At 39.7% G+C, this 26367-nt stretch overlaps 1 protein-coding gene across 1 annotated transcript in view; it reads right to left on the bottom strand.

The window, feature by feature from the left end:
- RPAP2 (RNA polymerase II associated protein 2) overlaps positions 1-26367 on the bottom strand; it is a gene marked incomplete at both ends in the record, with an annotated part of 49764 nt that overhangs the window by 981 nt on the left and 22416 nt on the right. The window contains one exon of the mRNA XM_010145842.1: positions 16722-16871. Within this exon, the coding sequence (XP_010144144.1) occupies positions 16722-16871 (150 nt within the window). The remainder of the gene's footprint in view (positions 1-16721; positions 16872-26367) is intronic.

Raw genomic sequence — 26367 nt, 5'->3', positions numbered from 1 at the left:
GGTGGGTTCCTGGTTCCCGTGCAGGCTCTGCACAGGCTGCCTGCTGACACACGTGTTGTACTTGCAGCCGAGCTGTGGAAGTTGGCCTAACTCAGAGCTGAATCAACCATAAAATGGTATTAAAATGACTTGCCTTTTGGTCAATTGAGACTTGCTTGGGTAAACAAAGGTCAAATCTTGAGGGGTTTTTTTTGGTATTTACATAGTTCTGTATATAGGCAAATTCCCATTGCCACAAGAGCATTTAGGAGCTGACTCACGTGATTTCTCCTTAACTGAAATCAAAGAGCAAAACCTGACTGTAGGATGATCTGCTTCTAATCTGTCACATTCGGGGTAAATCTGAGTGGTCCATGCTCTGAACTGACCTTGTCTGTAGCTCTGTAAGCTGGTCATTAACATGTGGACCGCATCTCACTGGTGCTGGCGGGGTGTTTTAGCAGGCTAAACTCGGCAACGGTCGGTCTACTGTTGGAAAACGGTTGTTTCCTGGTCACTGCTGACTACTGGAAATGCCAGGTCAGCAGGCGTTACCCTTACGTCCAGTACTTCCACTGCAATTCTGCGTGGCTCAGCGCATCTTGGGGTTGTGCTTATGGCAGCATTTGTTTTTCACTCTGCTCTTCTTCAAGGCCAGGAACTAACATAACACTAAGGGCTGCTCTTGAACCTTCCTGGAGAAAAACCGCATGCTCAGTAGCTGACCACTACATTGCAGTCAGCTGAAATTCACTGCATTAAACTGAAACCAGCACATCCAGTGCTATCACAAAACAGTTAATCCTCAGGAACCGGGGCAAACGAACCCATTTCTGGTCAGGAATCAACCTCAGTGGAGAGGGGAGGTTACTGCGTGACGGGAGCCTCCTTGCAGTGGGATTGTATCTTGCCTAAATGCTGTGTGGTTTGGGGTGCGGGTTGCTCCAATTAGCTGAACGGGCACAGCAGGGTTTGACAAGTCCTCTCCTACTTTGTTGCAGGTATTTATTTCAAATGCCGTTTTTAGATTCTTTGTTGCATTTAAAAAGCAGAATTGTTCAGTGCTTTTTTTCTTTCTTGTGGGTGACTTCGCAGTCATTACATGCCAAAACAAGTTATTACTGGTGATTGCTGTATGTTACGACTATAGGAAACATCGCGAGTTTAAAAGTTGCCTAACAATGTCCCATTCTCATTTGCCTATTACAAAGTAGATTGAACTTTCTTATCTCAGTGCTTGACCTTTTATGTTGCTGTGGGCTTGGGTCACAGGCAGTCACTGTGGTTCAGCAATCTCTGAGAACGAGGTCTTGGGGAAATGTCACTCTGGCTTTGTGCCCTTCTCTTTATGAAGCTGCAGTTCCCCCTCGTGGCACGTTGGGTGGGATGTCTTCCCTCCTCTCCACACTCCCATTTGGAGGGTCCTCACAGAACTGCCTTGTCCCAAGGGGAGAAAAACACCTGAAAGAGCTCATCCCTCTCAAGCTGCTTTTCCGAGCTGGGCACTTTGTCCCCTCACCTCAAGGTGCATAACAAGGAAATGGGACCTATATCTGGGGAGACTGGAGAGTAAGGACTGTCCTTAATGACTGTGCCGATTCCCTCTCATCATGCTTTTAACTGCATGCCTGCAAGTGGCGTCTGGATGACGTCATCAGGTTTGCTGCAGCCCCTTCCTAGAGCAAAGCGGTGACTCTAAGGTATGTACCGGGGAATCACTCTGCAGCTGGCTTCAGCGACTGAATTGACACTAGCATACCAACCAGAGGTCTTTTGACTCCCACTGTGTTGGTGATGGGTAACAGTTTGGTACCTCTGCTGCTCTTTAATTGCTCCAGGACATTGGGATCAAGGCTGTAGCAAAGATCTTAGATTTAGTTATCACAGTTTTATTTCTGTCCCACTTGCAAGACCTACTACAGGCTGTGAACCCACAATTTATACAGGTTTGTTGGAGATTTTCAAAGTCTCTGTGGCTAAATTCCCTTAAGATGGTCCCTTGCATCCGGGAAGCAGAGGTGAGAGCAGGCAGGCTAACTCCAGGATGTCGTTCCCCCCCATACCCCTCACCCCAACCTCAGGACATCAAGTGCCAGGGTGGGACAAACCACCTAATACTGGTGGAGGACTTCTGGAGCATAGCAGAACAAGGGTGGCTAAAATAAGGAGACTCTGAAATATGGAACAAGGTCCCCAGAACTGGAAATGAGCAGGGACAGGATGTATGCTGACTGTAGATGCTGGACCTTGAAAACTACAGTCATGCTGTAAAAGGAGCCATGCAACAGTTTTTGTACTAATGGGTTTTGTGGTTTCTCTCCCATCAAAACTCAGCCAACACTTAACTAACGAACATGCAAAGGCAGGTGTGATGGAGTATTTTCAGTGCTGCTTGTGCACATCCATCACTGTATGAGCTCTGACTGCAGCACCGCAGGCTGCTCTTTATCCAGAGGATACTCTGGGGTGACCTGCTCTGGGAGACCAGGTAACAAAGAAGGTGGGTTTCTGTATGATCCGTCTGGGCTGCAAAGGTTGATGGGTATGTAAGTCGAAAAGGCAGCAAACTTTACAGGGTACCACTTCCTTGACGTGTGCAGTGGAAAGCTTAACTAGCAGCCATGCTGCTTATGAGCAGGGCTAAGCCGTGGAGGCTTCACAGCAGCTGGTGGGCTGCCTCTGGGTTCAGAGGGGCTGCGTTTTTTGCTACAGCCAGGTTGGACCTCTGCTCTGTCAACAGAGCAACTGTCCTGCCGCAGGCAATGTACGCTCTGTGCCCTCCTGCTCTGAAAACTGAGAATATCTTTAACAACCAAATACATGACACCCATTTGTGAGCATTAAGTGAGGTCAAGAAAGCTTGCAGTCAAATGTGGTAGAAGCCATTTCAGAAGACAACAGTTTACCGTTAAGCATATTACGATGGAGGATGCCTATCTCTTGGTGGGAAAATAGTCCAGCTGAAGGATGTCTATTTCAGGCGTTAGGAGTGGAACCAGCCCTGTTGAAAGTGGAAAGTTCTGATTCAGAAGCTGTGCCAACACCTACAGATACAGTGTTTCTGTGATAGCAGTAACACTGAAGATGATGTGCCGTATCTACCTTGTACTGCAGAAGTAACAGATGTGAAGCAGTGGTAAATAAGCTAAACACATAATTAGGGCTCTGTAGAACTGAGTGTTTCAGCACAAATATTGCTTTCCAGGAGTAAGCATCTCTGAACTAATACCTAATCTAAAGAGAGACGTGATTTCTGAGTGCAGTTGTGAATTATGCTGTTGTGAAGAAAGCGTTACGCCCTACCTCAGTCTGTTTCATTCTTAGAGGCATGCTTTGCATGAACTAACACAGGAGTCACACCAGTTAAAACATAAAAGAAATCCTAATGCACTAAATGAGTACCCTTTATGTAGGACCTCACCCCAACCTTACATATTGATAGAAATATCACTGCTAGGCCATTAGAAGCTTTAAGACATCTTCTTACGCCTGCACTCACAATTGCACCTACATGTGGTTCCACGAAGCCTAATGTAACGGTCAGATTAAGTGCTTTCTTGCCTATGGCCATTTTACTGGAAATCCTAGTAATGAAGACCTCAGAATAAGCATTTGTATAAAAAAAAAGCGCCTGTTTTCAGTGCTTCCACCCTGGAAAGGGATGAAGCAAGGGTCTGTGTTTCTCTTCTATTATTGATTATTTATTGTAGTTCTCACTAGAGGATAGAGGACTAAGCTATTCAGTCTCAAAATGTCAAACCTTAACCTTTGTGCAAACTTTCTGAAGCTCAACGAGCTATGTGAAAATGGGCCACTGTGATTGAATAACGTTAATGTGGAAATAGCGAACTCCCACGCAACTGTATTTCACCATCTGCAACACGGCTTGGCTCTGCAATGGTTTCACAGCTCTGTGATGCTTGTGCTGATTTTGTGGTGGTTCTCCTACTTATAATCACACCCGTACTTAAAGAATAGCTGTACAGAGGTAAGAAGTACATAACGTTGATATGTAGATGCTAAAATCTTAATAACACTTTTGTGCTGAGCATTTAGTTGTCCTAGCTGACTTCACACTGTGGTATCCATCATTGCTTTCAGAGGCTGACTCTCATCCTACCACAGGATCTTGCTTTCTTTTCTCCCAGGTGGGTTCTCCTGCATCTGGTTGAATTAAACCACATTTTGTAACTGTGCGATTCAGATCACTCTCTAACACTGACCTGTGCTCCTTATGACCCTACGGCTCCACAGGCTCTGATGTTCTCTGCCAATTCTACTGTTACAGAGTTCCAGCAGAGCAGCTTCTTTCCTGAGCCCCTTTGTCCTCCTCACCGTGAGCTCATCCCCCTTACCTAACACACCTCTGTTGTCATCCTTCTCTTCCCTAAACCTCTGCTGATTTCTCTTATACTTGTGCTACTCAAGTTTCCACAGAGCACCAGGTGCTGGCCCTGCCTTATCCCTCTCTCTGAACAAGTGCTAGTCAGGGCCTCTAAGGTGGCAAGTTCAGCAAAAGCCGTTTGTCTGCTGTCACACACTGTATGCACGTTGCCTGTTATGCTGATGTAACTCACTGAATGAAAAATGCCTCCACACTGGTGGTCTGGATTTAAAACAAACAAACAAAAACCTCCAACAAAGCCTCCAAAACAACCCACCTACTGAAAAACATTTCACCAAGAACTAGCACTTACAATCTTTGCTCATAGTCAGCCCCGTTTACCACTGCATTCCACCCTGAGACTCATCAGCATGCTGGTTTTCAACACACTTAATCTGTACCTCTTTTTTTTTTTCACCCTAATGGAAGGGTTTATTTTTAATAAGTATGCCTGGTAGAAAAAACTCACGATTTGCCATCTTACTATTTTGTAAGAACAGCTCCCACCTACACCCAACCCTCATGCGTCTATTTCTTCCTTTGTGGTCCCAAACTAACCCAGAATGACAGTCGGACCACTTGGCTTAGGCTTCCCTGGACTGTCTCTCATACCCTCTTTCACGTTTTACTCCTCGAAACATACTGAAGTTCACTGCTGCTTTTAAACACGCTCCAGTTTTGCCAGACTCTTACAAACTTAACATTAGTCGGCCTAGTCACACAGCGTCACAGGGAAGGACTACATCCTCCTGGTTTCTTTCTTACACAGCCTAGAATAGTCCACTGTACCACAGAGGCTGCATTACCTTCCCCGGGGTCAGTTTAATGCCCCTGGGCTAACCCAGTGAATCTATTGTTAGGTGGCCACAATGCGCAGCGCTGATTCAGAGGACCTCAAACCCTCTGGCCTGATAGAGCTCCTGCCCTGTGCTCTCCAAACATCTCCCATGTAGATCTGCCCCAAACATCATCAGCTTCCCCTTACATCCGTAGCCTCATCGTGTCTTCAATGGGCAGGAAGGTTATGAGCAATCAGAAGATAGACGCAGTGGCCTGGCTTCCTTGAAGACCTCACCATTCACAACTGAGGCCGGAGCAAATGGCCTGCTTTTAGTCTTATTATTTTAAAGTGCCTGGCTTCAACATACTTACCCATGTTCAAAACTGAGTCTAAAGGTTGCAGTAGGTGTATCTGCAGATATGACCCAAATCTGGTGGTGAATACTTCAGAAAACCTGACCCAATTCAGCTGTTTGGTGTGGAGCCGAATTATCAGCAACACCAAGGCAAAGCTAAGGATACAGAAAAATATGCTCAACAAACTTTTTTCTTCAGTTCCGGGTAGGGTTAGGCAAAAGAGTAAGGGAGGTATTACAGCGTACATTTCCAAGAAGAAAGCAAATACATTTCGAATTTCAGAAGCATGTTTTATCAGAAAGGGATGTTCCTTTGCGAAATGGTAGGATGCCCACTATCAGTTTCAGTGAAAGCCACGTTAATGCCCAGGCCAGGAGTGCGGGTACCAGGAGCTCAGAGTCTATTTCTGGCTCTGCGTCTGACAGAGTCCACGTGCCTCGTTGAGTCACTCCACTCCCCTTTCACTTTCCTTTTCTGTGAAAAGGGGTTACCTATCTTTGGAACGTGCTTTGCAATTTATGATGAAACTGCTAATTGATAATGTACTTAAGAGTCCTTAAATGGTAAAGACCTCATCTCAGTACACATAAACGTGGCATAAAAAGACCATTAGCCCAGTCAAAAAAAAAAAAAAAAAAAAAAAAAAAAAAAAAAAAAAAAAAAAAAAAAAAAAAAAATTACCAACTAAAAGTAAGAATAATCCTGTGTAATCACTGATCAGTTTGATCCCGCTTCGCTGGTGAATTTGTGATCTTGGTAAAAGTTCTGAAACTAGACAATTTCTTACAATGATTAGTTAAAAATTGGAATGCATCTCTCTTTCAGCATTAAAAATCTTCCTGGAGGTTGCATTACGAAAGATAATGGCCTTTAGAGATACAGGGCTATTTTTTGGGGATTCCTATTCAGCAAGAAATTCTGAATGAATCTGTTACTGCTCCTTCGTCATAGTTTTAAAAATAAACACTGTACTTCTACTAAGGAAAAATACATTTGAGTGTTCACATAGTCTAACCTAGAGCAAACAATTTGCGAAGACAAGTGAAAACGTAAATTTTTGCCAACAAAAAATTAATGGTGTAAAATGTGTTAAAATGGCTGGGTACCAGTTGATCATGTTGAATTTTAACCCATCTTAAAATGTGAGGTGACCTTAAACTTGATCTTCTTTCTTTTTTTTCCCTTTGTGTTTAGAAATGTTGAAGTGAAACACACTGACAATTTGGACACTTCTTCAAGTTGAGAAATTAATCAAAACCAACCTTTTTCCTGCAGAGGTTTCATTTTCAACCAAGTAGGCCTCTTGGTGATTAAAGGAGTTGCATAAAAATTCTTAATCATCTCTGCACAAGAGCACTGCTGTAGCTGTTGGGTGATTCATATCTGTTTTAGAGACAAGTTTCATAATAATCTATAGATGCTGTTTTAGGAATCATTATATGAGTATTTTTGACCGTTCAGCAACAGTTGTGTAGCCCGGGGACAGTGTTCTCCCAGCTTTAGAGAGGCTGCCGGTGTCAGTGGGGACCAGACCAATGACAGATGTGAGCCTCTTTCAAAGAGCAGGGGAGAAATGGCCCATTTACCACTCTGTGCTGAAAAAATGAGCCCTGCAGCAGGCGCTGCGCAATAGCTTGGTGTGCGGACGGGAGGGTGGGGGGCACGAGGCAGCCCTCACTGGGCAGTGCCATCCCTTCCTCTTCCCCTTGCGGGATGCAGGGAGCCAGCAGGAGGGGTGGAAGGCCCTGGGGTCTCCCGCTGTGGAAACTGCCTGTGGGGTGGGATCCTCACAGGGACAGACAGGGAGCAGGCAGGAGGATGAGTGCCAGCTGTTGGAATTAGTGAAGGCGTAAAGTGGAAAGGAATGGCCAGGCACTGGGATGGGAAGAATAGGAAAGATTGGGAAGAACAGGGAAGAGACAGGAACAGAGTAGATATCTGAAACAGGTTGAGGTGTCTGTAACTCTGATGGCTGTGATACCCAGCTGCGAATTTTTAGCAAAAGATTTTTGGTAGCACTAAGTATAGAAAAAAACTGATGGAGTTCTATCTATCCGTGAAATACTGAATTCAGCATTTTTAAAAGCCTGTGGGTCTTGGAAATTGTACTTTGCTAACTCTCAGGCTGTAAGAGCGGATACTCTTGGGCTAACCTGCAGGGAACTTCCTTCCTCCGTTTGTAAAGGAAATAAGGATGTGAAGATATGTATCTACGCTGTTGTGCTCTCCACCACACCACCCCCCACCCACCCCAGCACACATGCTTCTGGTGACTTTATCAGCTTTGCTTCAGGCATCATTGCTCTTGTATTGAAGGTTATCAGATAGCGATGAACTAGGAAAAGAGAAATCCAGCTTTTGACTAAAACCCTTAAAATATAAACGGTGTAACCCAGAATCCAGCCCTATTCTTACACAGATCTTTACAGAAGATCAGCAGTCAAGTATCAGAACTGTAGGTCAATGTTTTGCCTTTGAATCACCAGATTAAAAAAAGGATCTTTCTTTCAGGGAAACCTGCACCTCAGCATTATCTTACAGTTGCATATTGACGGAGAGCCTTCAAGGCAGCTAAATACATGTCCATAGCTATGCTTTTAAATTTTAACTTTTTTTAATGCTATGACAAATTTTGAACTGTAGCAGTAAGGTGACAGTACGCTGCAAAGTCTGAAATGCGCTTGACAGTTTAAGAAACCACCTAGCCAGTCTTAATATATTTTTTCAGCATGAAAATGATGCCTTCAACTACTTAAACATGTCATTCTTTGCAGGACAGTATCACGAGGCCTTTTAGATAACTCATAGCATTACTGCCAAGCCAAACTATAAATATTTGGCACCTTAGCACTAGAGCGTTGTGGACCAAATCTCTTTCCACACCAGCCCCTGCAGAGGGAGGACGGATGGCTTGCACAGAGGCACTGCAACTGAAAGAGCTGTGGGTCCTTCCACAGACTGTCCATGAAGACCTGGACAAATCACTTAACGCCTCTGTGCTCAAATAGCCTTCTGTAGCGTAGAGACCTGCTACAGCAAACCAGGAGCTGTGGGCCTGCTTGCTCAGGCTCCTGTCCAGCTCTCTGGTGTGCTGCCAGCAAGCAGCATGTGAGGGCTCTGGTGCACGCAGCCACGCATTGCCCGTGAAGACGCCTCACTTACTCCAGTGTGTAACTCAGCTAGCATCCGTGCTGCTTTTCTGGCAAACAAGGGCACCCATCTTGGTGCCATAGCAAGGCTCCAGTTTAGCTCAGAGATAAAGCTGGTTTTAAAGAGAAAATATAAAGCATTGTTCAAATCAATCTCTTTTTTCCAAGAGCAGCCTCTGCTTATACAGTAAGCAAGCATAAAATCCAAAAGCCTCAAAAGGCATTTGCATTCTTAAGAAACAATGCTTGCACCCAAGCTGAAAGTGTTTCAGATTCATTCTTCGGAAACCATTTGTGTGATTTCTTCTGTTTTTCTTCAAGCGTGATTCTGTTTTTCTTCAGCACTGCTTGCTGCTTGGGGTGTGTGGTTTGACACTGAGCTTGTCAGTTCAGTATTTTGAGATTGTGAGTTTTTTGAAGAGGGAACAGCTGTGGTTATAGAAGAAAAACAAGAAGCATCAGATGTTCAGTGTACAAAAAAGCAGAGCTTGGGAGGATCTTAGAAATGAACAGTTAGCAGAGATGACGTGTTTGGCCCAGAGCTGTTAAGGACTAATGTAGTATCTGTTAAATCACTTACTTTATTTTCAAAGTTTTCAAATTCCCTCTGGAGAAATTGTTTTAATAAGGAAGAAACACTTTAACTGCATGTCTAGTTGTGAAATTTTGTAAGCCAAGGATCTTAAGCAGCAATAGTAGATATCTACTCTGTCAGCGGGTGTCAGGGCTGCAGCTTCATCCACCCTATTATATCTTAAGACTACTTAGATACTGCAGTAAAAGCCTCGGAATAGTTAAGGCTGATGGATATTTAACCAGTCTGTGCAAGAAGGACTAAAGTCAGACTGCAGAGGGGTGTAAGTTGAGGAAGGTGTCTGTGTAAAAGTGAACTAGATGCAAAACTTGATAAAAAAATCAACAGCCAACAGTGTTTACAACAGCCTGTGCCTTTGTTAAATCCAATGATTATTCTAGCTTGAACAACTGCACTGTTATCAAGAGACCTCAATATTTTCAAACTCTATTTTAATCTTTCTCTCCCGTGCTGATACGAATTCACCCTCTCTTTTCTGGCTATGCAGGTACATATATATACTACACCAATACAACTTTGCTTGTGCTGTCTCAGTGAAGTGTTTTTAATGTATTGTATGGTTGTTCCTGATGTGATACTGTGTCTTCAGTTTGAAACACCCAGGCTTTTCGCACAAGAAGTGCAGTTATTCTGGAGTTACCTTCCAGCACAGAATTCCTAAATTGCATCTGCCAAAGGAACACACCTATAGTCTCAACTACAGCCAGCCTTGCTGAATCACTACGAACCACAAATTTGTAGCTATTTGTTAACTTAACAAATTGGATGTCTGCAAAAGGCTTTCTCCTGACTGTGGATAACACTTGCAATACTGAGATGTTTATGGAAAATCCTGCTCAGTGGCAAATTCTGATTAGGAAACACTATATTTTTTTTCCATAATAGGTGAGACAGACGTGCATAACATATGGTTGCTATAAAACATCTTAGATGAGTCAGATCTTAGCTGGCAGCTGTAAGCAGGGTTGTTCCGACTTCTTAGATAATACTACCAATTATGGTATTTTTTGTTACTTAACTACTATTAGTATTACTAATTAACTACTATTAAGTATTACTGTTAATTTATATTAACCTGATTGGTAGACACTCCCATTTGAGAAGAACTAAAAGGCTAGATTTATGATGTAAATCCTGATCTAAGTGTATGCAGCTTATTAAAGCTGTATCCGAAGTCCTTCAAACTCTGTTGTGATGACTAATCCTAACCAAACTGTAGGACTCTCCACGAAGCTACTGCTGTCCCACTACATGTTCAATTCAGTTACATAACCTGTGAAATTTAAGAGTCTAAACAGTGCCAGAAATGGCACCGATTTGATGTGGCTTGCAATGATGCAGGATGCACCAGTCAAGTAGCCCCACCGCCTTTGTTCTCTGATCTCTGCATGCAGCTCCTGCAGGTAATCACAGCACGCAAATATGTACTAAAGACTTTGCCTTTAAAGTATGGGCTACCAAAGCACGACTTCTAAGTGGAGAGTTTTCACCACAGTGAGATGCGACTGCCTATGACCACCCATGTGTGAGCTCTAGTCTGTTCTTGGAAGAGAGACTCATTAGGGAGCTGTTGTCCTGTGGTAACTGCAGGATAGCACAGTAAAACCAACAAACAGGTGCACATCTGAAGTTGTTACAGGGGCTGCGTTTACTGCATTATTCTGACTGATAAGCCTTCCTAAGTCTAGGACTTAAGCCTGAACATTCAACTATGGTGGCAAAGTCAGGGGGAAGAGAAAACTGACTCACAGATCTCAGAAACACTGGTCAGAAAGTTAGTAGCGTTTGTTGCTGGCCTTTCCAGCCCTGCCACTACTGTTAATGCTGCCCCAAACATGATGCTGTGCTCAGGAGGATGCCCAAATGGTATCTCACACTATTGCCCATTTGCCAGGCAACAACAGTTTTAAAAGGCTTGTGCTTGTTTCTTGCCTTTCTTCTTGCTAACTATAACTCTTTGGCTAGTCTTGTCTATTTTTTTCAGAACTCCAGGTTGCCTTGCTCCTTGCTCTACAGCTGCAAGCAACAAAGGGGGAATGACTAACATTTAGCGAACATGTCCAGATCAGCCACTGAGGTTTACGTTTTGAAACCAGAGCGCTCAACTGAGAGCTTCTTGAAGACGTAGGTTTCCAGCTCTCTCTGCCACCTCACTAAAGCCTGTTTAGCACCACAAATGCCACAGTTCACATTCTACAGCGTCTTTCAGGCAGTCTCTCTCCCAAAGCACTGTCTGCAGTCTGTGCAGAGAAGCGGTTCTAAGATAAACTGTCACACGCACACACAAGTTTCTAGCAATATTGCTTTCTGTCTTTGCTAATGGAAGGCACACCCACTTCCTCTGACTCTAATCAGAGGACAACTGGCTGTCAGGTGGTAGAAATATGCAGTTGAGAAACAGAGGTCTTTATAGATGCCTAGCCCTGCCTTGTATACCATCTGCTGCTTATGGAAACTTAAGACTTGCCAAAGCAAGGCTGATGCTGTGTTTTCAATATTTAATGCTCATTGGAAATGACATTTCAGAATTACCTGCTAGTGAGATCAAGCTAAACCCCAGTTTGTCAGCAATTGCAAAAATAAACAGCAAGTATGGAAAGCTTGGAGGCAAGAGGTAGAAGAGAGTGTAACCTCCTGGACACACCTTCAACACACTGGCATTATTTTTTTTTCCTAAAGACTGCCACTCAAATTCTTCCGGTTTGAGCTCTTACACATTAAGAAAAAATTACGTGTGTAGTAGCAGCCATCAAAATAACCAACCAATAGGATCAGATTGCTTAGAAAACTCCCACTTTGCAGGGGCAAGTCCCCATTCAGTTTTGTGCCACACTACTACTAATGAAATTACTCCAGGGACAGCCAGTTTACTATGGTCAAAGTTCTCAGCTGACTTTTCCGCTTTCTTTTTGCCACCGGGCAACAGGGATAGAGGCATTAATATCACCCACTTCATAAAGTGCACTAAGGTATGTTTTGGAGAACCTAAATTTAAGACCATTGGTTCTCTCCGAAGTCAACGGTGACAGACAGGTACCTAAGGTTGGATGCCTAAATTTAGAAGGTGAAAATACCGCTTTCCCCCTCTCTTCCTTCTTCTTTTTTGTGATGTGTTTTTCTTTTTTTTTCCTCCAGCAGTTGGAGGTCAGCTGAGACTTAACGTCGGAGCTGCTCATCTCCTCTTGCATTTTGCAGAGTCCAGATCCTCTCAAAGAGGGGAGAGAAGAGTAGGACATACAGGTTCAGTACCAAGATTCATGGAACCTTTATTTCCTCACCCCAAAACTCAAAACATGCCTCATTTTTAAACTACTCACTGAGACTGAAGAGTCAAAATACAGGTAAATCTTTTATGTGTGGTGTCACACAGCCTGTGAGGCCCCAGTATGATCTTTAAAGACAGGGCAGAAGTAGCTTTCCAGTCCCAGGTTTAGAAAGTGGCACAGCCACGTCAGTTATGTTGCTCTAGATTTACTAAGGCTTTTTTGTTTTGATGATAACCCTCAGAGAAATAAAAACAAGCTCCAGAGAGCTTCATTTAATGTAGAATTTTGCATTCCCGTATATAAGCATAGGATGATTTGCAAACTTTACGAAGATGCAGGGTAGTCTTTTGGAATACCTGATAATCTGCAGGTTACATTGACTTGCCTCTGCACACCCTTCTTCCCTCCAAAACTCAAGAAAAATCAGCAAGCTTAGTCAATGGGCAAAAAGAATTGAAGAGCAGCAGTGAAGGGCTCTGCATTAGCAAATTCAGTATTACAGAGTGCAGTACTTACACTGACAGCGTTTGCAGGACTGTGAACTGAGCTTTGGCGTGAAAACAGACACAACAGCTTTTCGTCCACCCTCTTTGGCCAGCACAATGTCTTTGAACAATCTGACTTTCTCTACATGCATGGTTTTATTAACGTTCTTCTCTTCCTGAGATTACGTCGTTACACTCCTAGAAAACTCAGTAACAAATCTGTATCTGCACTATGCAGGTGTATGTCACACATTCCTCCTTTGATGCTGAGAAGCTGAACAGCATGAAGCAGGCTTTATTTTAAGCTTTAATCTGAAGTGTCCTTTTATTCTTTACTATATCCATTATTTACATCTGAAAAAAAAAAAAAAATCACCTTAGAAGTCTGGTTCCCCATACTCTCCCCCACACCCCCACCATTAAAAGAAACACATCATACTACGTTTGCTACTGGTCCACAGCCAACGAGGCTTGGATGCTTTACACAGTCACAGCAACGGACTCCTGTCACTCCATGATCCTTGTGATCTAAGCAGCTGATGGCTTTAGCAAGCTCATGCCCCTTTCATAAAGCTGTTCAGAAATAGAGGCCAATGTCCTGCCTACCCTAAGCCCCAGATCCATAATGACCCTACATACCTGCAGCTCATGAGTAAGTCTCTGTAATTTAGCATATTTGAGATAAGGCTCAAACTCACCACTGAACCAAGTGTCAACTGTTCTCATCTGCTCAACTAACATAGGAAGGAAAAACAGTAAGCACAGCAGCAAGGCCACAAGGAAACAATCTGCTTGTAAATATAACCAAAATGAGAAGGGGAAGGAAAAAAAAAAGTGAGCTGAGAAAGAGTCAAGTCTGTTAAATGCCAGATAGTCGTGGCAGAAACTAGCTTTAAGCTCATAAATGAGGTTTGGATTTGAACATATATAAGCTGTAACAAAACATGCTCATAAGAAAACTACACAGATGAACTTACTTTTGAGTGTTTCAGTTGTGCTATTTGTACAACCAATTAAGGCTGATGGCATGAAAAATTCCTTTGAAGGCCTTTCTCTTACTCAAAAGTAATGAGTATGCGTGTGCTTTCTGCATTTGTTTACACATGTTTTACTAGCATCTAAGGGAGATGAAATCATCAATGTAAGTAAGTGAAGAATACCCCTTCAGGGCATTTCCAGCATATTATAGAAGTCTGTCTTCTGGACTGGTGAAGAAGGTCATGGAAAGAGAAAGGTCATTTTGCTCTCTTAGGGCAAGGAAAAGAATGAGTGAGCTTACAACACAACAGCCAAGAAGGAGATGCAAAAATCCTGGAAGCTTACTCTTTTGAACTGCTCGGGCAGACAGTAAAAGCAGCTACAGTGAACCCTGATACAGAGGTCTTTAGGCCTATGACCTATTCACCCTTACTACAAGATCAGAAATTTCCTTCTCAGTAAGCCCTGAAGACCAAGCCTAAAAATAACTAAGAAAAGAGTCACGCAATTAAACTGACAGGAAGTGTAAAAACTTTCAACTGAGAGCTACTGAACCTGATGAAACAGTAATACTCCTGGTACGATGTACACTTGTAACGCCTTCTAGGTGTACTCAGTATAGCAGCGTTGTCATGGGCTAGTTGTAATGTTTATGCCCCAACGTAAAGGTATGTGGAACAGAACAATGGTTTCCTCAGAATCTACAGTGAAGTACTAGCTAAAAATAGAAATATATTTACCTTCCAAAATCAGAAGCAGATAGATGTAAGTTCAAGGTTTAAGTTTTGCTCAGAGTTTTATACCTATTACTCAGTTCCTATAATCACTGGTGAGGTCTCGTCCCTTCTTTGCAAATGTATCAAGTAAGAAGTTTTCCATTGTGGTACAAAACCAATGCATCTTCTATCCAGATTACATCATGCATTCTTAAGAATTTGACATCAGACATGCCCTGATCATGATTGGTATTTTTTTCCTGCTGCATGTTTAGAAAAATGCGTAGCTTTAACTTTGCATTAAAGGTTTTCCTCATTCTAAATTGGTGCTTTTACAAGTTACACTGAACATAAGTTCCTGTACAAGGTAAATTAGGAGAAGTCAAGCATCACCTCAATAAACTCTACTACACGATGAAGCTTCAAGAGAAAAGCTTCACAGGCTTCTCTGTATTGGGAGCAATCAGAGTATTTATCCTAATTATCATGAAGGAACTACAGAGCAACAAAACAATTACGTGCAGAGTTCCATTTTGGTGTCCAGTTACAGAAACAAGAGAAAGGAATAAACTCTGTTTTTTAAATGGAATTGCTACGTAGCAGCCCTGGCAATTCTTGCTTCAGACTTAACTAGTGCTGGTATTTCCTGCAGATGAAGCACTATTGGTTACCACTGTCTTAAGTCTCTTAAAGGACTATGAACTGAGAACTATGCAATAAACCATATTACAGAATCATGAAGAATTACTAGTGGATTAGTTTTAAATTGCATTTTATAATCAGTTAGTGACAGAAATAAGTCTAAAACCAAAACTATTTTAAATTAAATGACTACTGAAGACTAAAAATTAAAGTTTTTAGTTATTAAAATATATTTAAAAGTCCCAGATAGCAACAATTAGAAGCTGTTTCAAAATAACACTTAGTTAAAAGACCATCCTTTTCTTAGAAGTAGCATGATAAAGCTGCTATAGATCAGACATCTTTGTGTACTGGCATTGTCATTCTTAAAAGAATACTGCTGCATACATTTGGTCAACTGGAAAAATGTCAGCAGCAGCGTTCTTAACACTCCAGGATCATATGCTTTCTTTTTTCTCTCTTTCTGCAATTCCTGTAGACCAATTTTGGCTGAAAATTTCCATAACAAGAAAAAAGCAAACCAGTCAAAATTTCTTTCTACTGCTTTTAAACAGACAAGTTTTCAGATGATCCACATTTTAACTAGCCTTCATGCATACCTTGAATAACTGCTGTTATAGTCATCTCCACAAGACTTCAAAAATGTTATTCATAGGAAGGAATGAAAAAGCAGAAGTACAATTAATACTAAATTTCATTTTTTTCATTTAAAAAAAGTCCCCAAAATTGAAGGAGTTCTTTTGTTCTCTGTGCCACTATTCAGATAGTAGAAGATGTTGAGATGATCACCTTGTTCTGTGGAGAACAAAGAAGTGAGATCAGTAATATTAACACACTAATTAATTAAATAAAATAATGCTATCGTCATTGAATTAGTTGAATACTATCAGGATAAATAAGTTATTTGCTCTTACTTTTTTCAGCCTCTGCAGAATACAAAATGTAGTCTCAGTATTATGCAAGGAATACATGGCGTTTAGCTCAATGCTATATCACAAGGACTGAACGTAACAACTTCAATTTAACAATAAAGAAACCCTGATGAGACAGCCATTGTAACCACACAAATTTTTTTTTTTTTAGAAATTGTAGTAGAACTTGAGTAAAAATTCCTCCCAAAATTGCAGTAAACTAACTATATATAAATCAACTATGTATTCTCAAAAGATTAAAGTGATAAGTAAGCAGCTGGCATTTACTGTAAGTGACAAAATGATGACACTCATTTCCATACCATCTATATTTTTTTACTTTAAAATGTACTTCACAGATTTTCTACTCTGGCTGATATGATCTGCAGGTACTTTGCATACTTAAAAAATGCCGAACTTAAAACTGTTGTTAAGTGGCTTTGTTTTACAACATGCAAAACAGCTTAAAATTGACTGACCAGTCAAGTAGGCAATCCTTTCTAAATATTCTTGTTAAACTTTCCAGGTCTTCATTTTTGAAATGCAGTTCTTCCAGCAGCGTAGTCAGGAACTGTGTGTACATTGGGCTCATCTGAGTAATCTTGAAATGTGGAGTAATATGTGACAATCTGGGAAAAAGAAAACCACCACATATTTGATACAGAAAAGTGACTTTTCATTGTCAGATGTAAAAAAAGCAAAGCTTGTGAGTTCAAACAACTGTATTGAAAAAAGGCAGTTTATAATGTCAGTACATAAGATTCTACGTATTATATAAAATATGACCTGTACCAAACCAGGAATTTTTATCAAGATGTAGAAAAACTAAAAAAAAAAAAAAAAAAATTAAAAAAAAAAATCTAATTAGAAAAAAGGGCTAGTAGTTTGTTTGCCTCTAACCAACTGTATATTGGTGTTACATAATGCAGACAAACAAAATTCAGAACAAGTGCAAAATGAACATAATTACACATAAAAAAGGAAAGGTATCAGTCATTATTTACTTCTTTACCATGGAAGCTGAAAGTAGCTGTAAACTAGGAGAATAAGAGAGATTCTTATTGGAAAGGAAATAAACAGGCATAGTGCACATCCCCAAAGAGAATGTTATTTGTCAACTGACATCAAGGAAACTGCAAGGCATGCATTACCGCATATTGCACTTAGGGACAGAATCAACAAGAACAGCAACAGAAGGCATAATCTTCAAAGGCTCCAAACGCTAGATTGCATCCTTCAATCTGGAAGGAGCTATCACTATGCAGATCGTCTACACATATATTATCTGTATGGAGATGAGGTGAAATTTTGAGATGTCCATTTTCGTTTGTGCTTTAATTTTATCTGAATCTATTTTTATCCTAAAGTCCTTGCTTTTTCTCATAATTCTATTGCGAAATACTTCAAAAGTAGTAATATCTGAATCTAATTCCTAAGCACAAGTCTTAAAAAAAAATATTTAATGAATAAAATCAAATATTAAAGCTTAAGGGGAACACTAACTAACTTCAACACAAAATGTTACTGACAAGGTCATTTAACAAGAACTGATATGACGACAAAAGTTAACTTTGTCTCAAATGCTGTGTTTAGATAAATAGTGTCATTGACACCACACAGGAAAGAGTTATTTTAGAATATGTTTGTGAGATGACGTACTTTTAAAAAGAAACTCAAGGTAGTCTACAGCTTCCTAAGAACTTCCCAGCTCAGAAAGCATTTAAGTGAGTAACAACTGAGATCAATCTTCCTGCAGTCATTGGTATTAACACCATCTCCAGTTGAAGAAAGTTGCACGTAAAAGAAGATTCTTTTAAATTAATCAAAAATAGTGACAGAATGCAAAGAAATTACTTTACAAGACATAGTAAAGAGTCCCATAATACAAAAATATATATTTTAAAAAATTGATTAATAAATAGACTTCTAATGAGTTAAATTATTTTCCATTTATTTTTTGACTCCATTCCAGTACTCACATTTAGCTAAATATTTCAACTATTGAACACTGCCACTTGGTGAGATCCTCCAGGTAAGGTCACGGAGTAGAAGAAAATAGACATGCACAAACTCTGCTACATAAACCCTCTCACAAAAGAGAAGCATCCACAGCAGATTTGTGATTTTTGGACTGAGGCCACTAGGTTTTGTACTTGTAATTGCACAGACAGGACGGAGTTGCTTCTTTTTTGGTGAGAAGTATAGCAGTTACTATTTAAACTGGTAAAACAGAGTGCCTCTGCCCAGGGCTGACAATCTGCAAGTTGATTTTTCCATTATGACACTTCATCAGCAGGGGAGCAGAGGAAGTGCTGATAGAGGATCAGAGCGACCATTTGAGAGTGTTAGTCTGGAGACAAGGATAGCAGGAGAAAGACCTGGAGATGCATTATTACTAGTCTTCAAGTCGCCTTCCTCAGTATTAAGTAGCTTATACAGGAAAAGAGACTGGTGGCATAAACAGTCAAGGCTTCCTGAGTGCTGCTGCCAGGTGGCCCTAACACTGCAAAACACTCTCTTGGCAATGCTGCAGATTTACAGATCTCCAAAAAGAGAAGAGAACCTGTGCTGTTTTAAGTAATATTCTAGAACTAAAATTTTTATGCCACGAAGCTCACATGCTAAGCAGTCTCTTTTTATTTTTTTGTGGAACTGCAGTCTGTGGTATTACATAGTTTCATGGATTACAAACATGTCCTAACTATCAGACCCTGTTTAGAGTAGCTATTACAGCCCACGCTAAGAAAGAAAAAGGTATTGCTATTGTCAGAGGAACTGCCAGGCATTAAATATTGAGAAACAAAGTTAAAAAAAACAAAAGATGTTTTAGCTGTGGATCAATTCTCTCGTTATCTGAACTTCATTTGAAAACGTAATAAGCTATTAGTTATCTGATAAGCAGGAGACTAAATAAAAAACTAATTTCAGAGAGGCCTGTGTAAATTTCTAGTAATTAGCTAAAAATTGTACCCAAACGGGACAACGTATTAAACATCTATGAATATATGTCTTAACACGTTAATCTTGGAAAACTCTGTCCTTTCGGCTTTTAAATGATGCTTTAATTTCTTGTTTGAAAAGCAGTTATCGTTGATTACTTTTCTACTTTTAAGTGGCTGTTGGAAAAGCAGCAGAAGTTTTTGTCCGCAAAAGGAGCCAGCACAAGTTACTAGTTGCACGGAATGGTAAGTTCCATGCTCTGAGTCACACTGGTCCAGCGTACGTTCGAGGTAGTGCACAACAAGAGCATTAAGGGCTGTGCTCTCATCCGTGAAAGAAATTCTAACTGAATTAAACTGTAATTGTAGGCAGAAGAGTATTTGGAATCAGTACCTTCAAATCACTGAAAGCTACAATGACCCCATCTCTGAAGAATCTATCACGACTAATTCAATTTATTGATAAACAGAATTTCAGTTCAAGGATCATGGAATTATCTCAAAACTCTGCAGTATCTTCAAAAGACGTAGAAAACAAACAGGAAATAGGATACTTGGAACTACAACAACTGACTACTACAACAATGAAAAGAAAAATACAAATTCTGCTTTTCTGTTACTTCTTCCACATGTTGCAACATTAATGTGAAACAAAATTTTGTGAATCAAGTAAAATAAAAATAAGAAAAGCTAAGAGATCCTACAGAAGCAGACAAACATGAGTGTTACTGTCCAAAGTTATAGCCCATGCTTCAAAGGCTTGCCTTCAGCACGCCCATTAAGAGGAAATGTTCGTGCTCAGTTCATGGAAAAGTAGAAAGGTATATATCAGATTTCATGAAACACTGTCGTTTCCTGCACACCCACTTACACCATATGGTAAACAGGTCTTTGTAAAGTTTAGAAAGTGTTAAAAATGTCAAACTATACCTGATTGATAAAATCTGTATTTGATGGCTATTCCACATATGTTACATGTTCAAGAAAAAAAAAAAAAGTGAAATTCCTGCGAAGACCAAGCTATTATCATTGAACTATTAAATGACATCTGGCTACTACAAAATGTTTACATAGTTTCAGTGCTTCAGATCAAGAGCTAAGCTTCTATGAATTAGCTGCCTTATAACAACATTTGACAAGTATATTTAGGAGTTTAACCTAGTTTAAAATATTTTTAGAAGTCAGTCCTGTTACATGGAGCAAATTTCATTAATATGGTAGGCTGTGCAAGTCATTCTTAGATCTATGTATACCTTAACCAGACGACTAAATACATTCAGAAAAGATTATGCTGAAGTAATATTTTTACATAGGTAAAAGCACTGATCGGCATTTCCTATCCAAAGGTATGAATATCCTTTCTAAAAAACCTTTTGAGCAGATTTATAAAAACTAACCATCAATACGATACTACAGGTCATTTTCAGTAATAATTCATCTCATTTAGTGTTAAAAATCCTCTAGAAATACACAAAACCATGTTAAACAAATGAATGGGGACAAGCATGCCATTTGAATGTGTTCTACTGAATCAACAAATAAGGATTGAGGTGCTCAGGTTTTGAGGTTGTTTTTTTTTTAAAAATACTTCAAATATACTTGCACTACTCTTACGTTACACGTTTGATGTACTTAGCAATGTAATAAAAATGTTATTAATCAGAAATGCCACTATTTTTATACAGTCTTAGATTCCATTTTTAATTATGCTGCTATGAAGGGAGTAAAATCAAAAGTAATTGTTTTGTTTAAGACAAATGGCTAGACTGAGTCAATACAAGTAGTGTCACAGATCAGCAATAAAACCCTGAAATAAAATAGATGTGCATTGCAGCCCGTAGACCATCTGCCTGTAATATAACTGGAGCATCGCCAACGTATCAATCACTTAATAACAGTGCCTCAGGTGATGGGGTGAAATGACAAGCTTGCTGCATTTATCCAATTCATGAACCCCTACTGAAAGGTGCTGCAACATTTTGGCAGAGTAAGTCAAAGCATCGCTGTATATCTGAACATTCTTCACAATACATTGACCGATTGCTTAATCTGAGGTAGGTTCCCTCGCTTACCAGCATATCACTAGATACAGCAGACTGCTGAATTTAACTGTTATGCTCACAGTTGCAGTTAAAAACCCCACTTGTTTCTAATAAGTTTAGTTTGAGCATTATTTAAAAAGCTCAACATTTTTAAAAAACCTCTTAAAAGCTAAAGGCTGTCTCTAGAGTGAACATTTTCCATTAGAACACATTAATATTTGACAGACAAACTTGAACTGGAAGCATCTAACTTACAAACAAGATGCAGAAGTATTTAAATGTATCTCTGACATTAAGCCTTCTTTTAAGTTAAATGATACTAGCGCAGAAAAAAAAGTAATGATGATCAGTGTCATTTGCAACCCTGAAATTAATGCAACCTGTAATCTGGGGCCCTTTTTCAGTATGTCCTATTGGTCAAAGAGGAAAGTCGGTATTCAGGGGTAGATTTCTTTAATCTTCCCAAATATTCTTATATTCTGTTTTCTTAATAAAAGATAAAACACGTTTAAAAGAGTCTTTTCAACAGTGTTGAAAGATAACAACTGACAGAAGTAAACAGGCAATTTTCTTACTGAGGAAAAAAAGCTACTTCTGGTCTAGTTTTAAATATAGCCTGAAGATCCTATTCTCATCATAAAGACAAGAATTTTGTAGCTAAAGTGCAACTTATGTTTTATTTATTTAACTTCCTTTCATTATTGTGTACTGACTTGTCCACAGAATCCAGCACAGACACTTTAATCCTCTGATGGCAACAGAAACTAAATTATTCATAGTTTAAAATTTTTGTCCACTGCATTTAAATCAATGCTACAAACACTGATTCAAAATCAACGACTGGAATTCCTACACGATACAAGTATACGGCAAAAATTCAGGTTCATTCAAAAGTTAACTTATATTTACAAAAAATACATATTTATCTTCTTTTAAAGTTCACCTTCCACACACGCTATTCAAATAGTTGGTGTCCAGATATAAGTTGACTTCTATTTCCTTTTAGTGGCACCAAAATTTTACTTGTGATGCAGCTGGTTGGATACAACTAACAGGACAAGGAACATACACCTACAGTAACAAGGGTTTATCTAACCATTCAACTACTTGCTTACTAACAACTGAAAAAGAGGTAATTAATTTTCTTTCTTTCCTTTTCTTCTTCCTTCCTTTCTTTCCTTCTTTTTTCTCCCCAATCAATCATTGGTATCCAAATAGGCAACTGGCAATTCAGAAAACAACCTGCAGTGCGCCTAAAGCTGTACCAGCCCAAACACCCCTTTCTAGGACGGTGGTCAGAGAGCGGGTCAGGCCCTGGGGACCAGGCTGCGCAGCAGAGTTCCCTCATACCTCTCCTTGCATGGGCTTTGGAGGCTGAAAGAACACTGCAAAATACTTTGCTGGTTCTATTCTAACACACCATACGAGAGTTCACTTTTTGTTCTTCTGTTAAGCTGCATAAGGAAACTTGTTGAAAGGCACTCCAGTGTTTTCACTGTACTACGTGGGGCAGCTGTGTTGAGGCAACAGGCTTCCAGCTACCTTTACAGCTACCTCTTTATTTAAAATGGATTTAATAAAATGCAGATCTTTGTATTTTTTTTAACCTAATGAACAAACTAATTGCATGAGTAGCAGGATGTAACGTTTATGCCACTTGTTTCCTCTCCCCTGAAAGTTAAAGATTACTCCATCAGCTGCCAGCTGTATAACTTCAAAGATTCTGCAACATACTATTTTACCACAACATAATTATTTATATAATACAAGTCTTCTCAGAAAGTAACTAGAAAATTGAATTTTTTACTATTCCCATATTTCAGTTGCCTGTTAAGTAACCAGTAGCACTTAAACATGATAGCGATTATTTTTATCCAGCTGACAGAAAATTTACAAGTCTATTGCTTTGTACAACCTTGGCAACGCAAGTGCCAACACCGCTTCCTCTCACACAGTATCACTCCTACAATGCTCCTTCTGGGCAAGTTTCCTGACCTTATACATGCACAGATAAATTAAAGTAAACCCCTTGGCAATTGTCCAGGAAAGGAACTACGCATTTTGGAACATTCAGCAGGTGGAAAATGTCGTCACATTCTCTGCAAGCGTTTGCTAGCATTGTGCTGATCCTGTGATACTAAGCAGTTGGCTTCATTATGTACTTGGGGATCGCTGTCTGTGACTCGGGCTCAGCCTGCCTAATGAGGTGGGAGACAGCCACCACTCTGGAAATACTTTGCTGTAACTATGCCAGTGACAAAGATTCAGGGACCCATGACTCCCTAACGGCTGCAATAATATCTAACGGTTCTATCTGACTCCTGATGAAGAGATAATTAGGAACTCTATTTTCAAACACTTATTTTAAAAGAACTACCAAAACTGCCATCAACACAAATATCATATAGGTCTGACAAAAAACAAATACTTGGGCAATCAGATGCAAAACGGAGATTTCAGATTTCTTTAACAGTGGATTAGAATAACCTCTAGCCAGACAAGAAGACTGAGGAAGCATCAAAACCAGCTCAACAACATCTAGAGTTTCTCATCCGCAGAACTTCATAGAAAGCGTAGCTGGATCGTGGTGTTTCACTACTTTTATTAATAAATGTGACTGCAGGATGATTTTTTTAAAAAACAAATGGAGTATGGTACTCACGTCTGCATACCATATTCCAAGTTATTACATGAGTTCACAGACATGAAGTATCAGAACTTCTATAATACTCTGTGCTGTTTAAAGCACTTACTCTCACACACGGATTTGTTCCAAACGGTTTCAGTTTAGCTTACTTACTTGCATAAAGCCAAGGCAGAAAAGTTCACAATATAAACCCGGAATAAATCACTATCAGCTGTTTCTCTCTATAAAAATATGTTTGTTAGGTACACGTTTCAAGGACAGGCCTTGTTTAAAGAGCTCCATTTATTTGAAGTGTATTTCCTGCTAACCAGCTGACAGATCAAAGGTACTTCTCAGTCCTACCATTTGTTCCCATTTCCCCCTCTTTTTCAACTTAGTAAAAAATTTTAAATTTAATAATTTTATTTCTAAATTGATCCTTTAATCCTTTTCAGTCTTCTATTCCTTTTCAGTCTTCTATTCCTTACTTTTCACGTTCCACAAAGTTTTCCTGTGATACCTCTCAAACACTGCAATACATGCCATCAAAGTTACTTAGCCACATGAAATTTAAGATGAAAAAATGCTAAAATGCAAGCTTTTGAGATTCTGAACCTTTTAAGTACTTTGTAAAATATACACTGTTGTATAAACTACTGTGTACATACATGGGACAATTTAATACCTATAAGATGCATGTATATACGAACTTGATACAGTTTATGAATTAAAGAGTATTTCATATACATCCATTTTTGCAATTGCTGGACTTTTTTGCTGCCGTGTACTGGTAATCTATCCCTATCAGTTCATTATCTCAGTGATGTGCAAAGAAACTTTCAATGAAGATTAAGTAAAATATACTGCCGTACAGTTAAAACGGTCACAATGCAGTATGCTTAGGTAAATAATTTGTCAATACTTGACTTTATAAATGTACTCACCTGTACTCAGTTACTACGGAAACAATGATCATAAAATTGATGATAGTTTAGCTTCACCACTTTCTAACATCGTAACTTGATTATCTGCCTTTCAGTCCAATAGACAGATCAAACACCTGGAATAATGCAGCTGAGTAAAGAGACACGCTAGGAATAAACTAAAACTAACTTTGTTTTCTAAGACATAATTCACTCATAAAGCAAGATTGTTAAGATCTTCACGGTTTTTAATCACTTTCTGGATTCTTCCTCCTTAAAAACCATAACACATTTCATAGAAAAAATATTGCCTGACCTGCAGGCCTGACACTTTCAACAGCAATATGACCAAGGAACCCAGTATCTCTGGAATGAAGTGCTGTCCTTCTAGACAGCCTCTGACTCTCCAGCCTTATAAGGTTTTACATTCCATAATCTCATCAAGCACCATAAGGAGAGAAATGATTAGAGCTTCAAAAGGTACTGCTCTTTCAGGGATTTTCTACAATCAAAGTTTTTCTGTTACAGTGGTTCCAGGAAGTTAAGGAATACAATACTTCCACTTGGGGCACAGTTTATTTCAGCGCTAAGGAACAGGGCCCATCACTTAGCCTTGTAGAGGCTACGTACGACTCTCCGCTTAGAACAAAATGAATTAATCCAGAACTCATACTAAAAATTCTGTGGGTAAAATACACTTGAGGATCACATGTTAGGAAGCCATAATAATCCTTCCAATGATATGTAGCCCTACTTTTTTTTTTTTTTTTTGCTTCAGAAACAAGAAGTCAAATCAACACTGATTTTCATCTGACAATGAAGTTTCCTGTAAGTCAAAAACACTGCCTATGTGTCACGTCCCCATGAATGTAGGCTGTTCTTTAGAAAGTTTACTAAGATAAAGTTAAAACTCTGAAAATAAAAGATGAAGTGTGTGTCAAAGTCATGTTTTTCTTTTAACAGATGGGTAACGTTTCATGATAAAAAAATGTTTGCATTGAATGTATTAAGATTAATTATTAATATGGAAGCAAGTAGATTTTCATAGGGCTACAGCTTCGGGATTCAGTTGCAAAATTAACAGTTCAGTTTGCTCAGTGGATGAAGTTAAAATATATTTAGTTCAAAACTAAGTTCAGGGCAGCTGTTCACAGTGAGAACTACTCAGGTCTTACCTGCAGCATTAGTTCAGAACTGTCTATGTTACCCTGTAACTGTACAACTTATTCTGTCCTATGATATGGCTTCCAATAACCAAAGCAATTTGCTTATTTGGAAGGAGGGAAAACATGACATTATGTAAGAAATCTTCTAAACAGATTCCTTATCGATAAACATTAATTTAAAACAGTTCCTTCTCTAACACGGCTGGGCAATTTTCCCATCTGCTTGATCAGCACATAGTTGTGGCATAGAGTTCAATAGGTCACGAACTCCCCTGGCCAAGTTATCTCCCCAAAGAGTCAACATGATAAAGCAGTCTGCCAAAATCTAGCATGTCTTTCAGAAGGCTGAAACAGAAGTTGCAACAAAAATATCTTGTTTACTCACACAAAAGGAAAAAATGAAGCGGCAGAGAAAGTACTTTCCCTCAT

This window comes from Buceros rhinoceros, unplaced genomic scaffold (assembly GCF_000710305.1).
Source record: "Buceros rhinoceros silvestris isolate BGI_N320 unplaced genomic scaffold, ASM71030v1 scaffold33490, whole genome shotgun sequence".
NCBI classification, from domain to species: Eukaryota; Metazoa; Chordata; class Aves; order Bucerotiformes; family Bucerotidae; genus Buceros; species Buceros rhinoceros.
The sequence above is the reverse complement of the archived record's forward strand: the minus strand, read 5'-3'. Positions and strand labels throughout refer to the sequence as shown.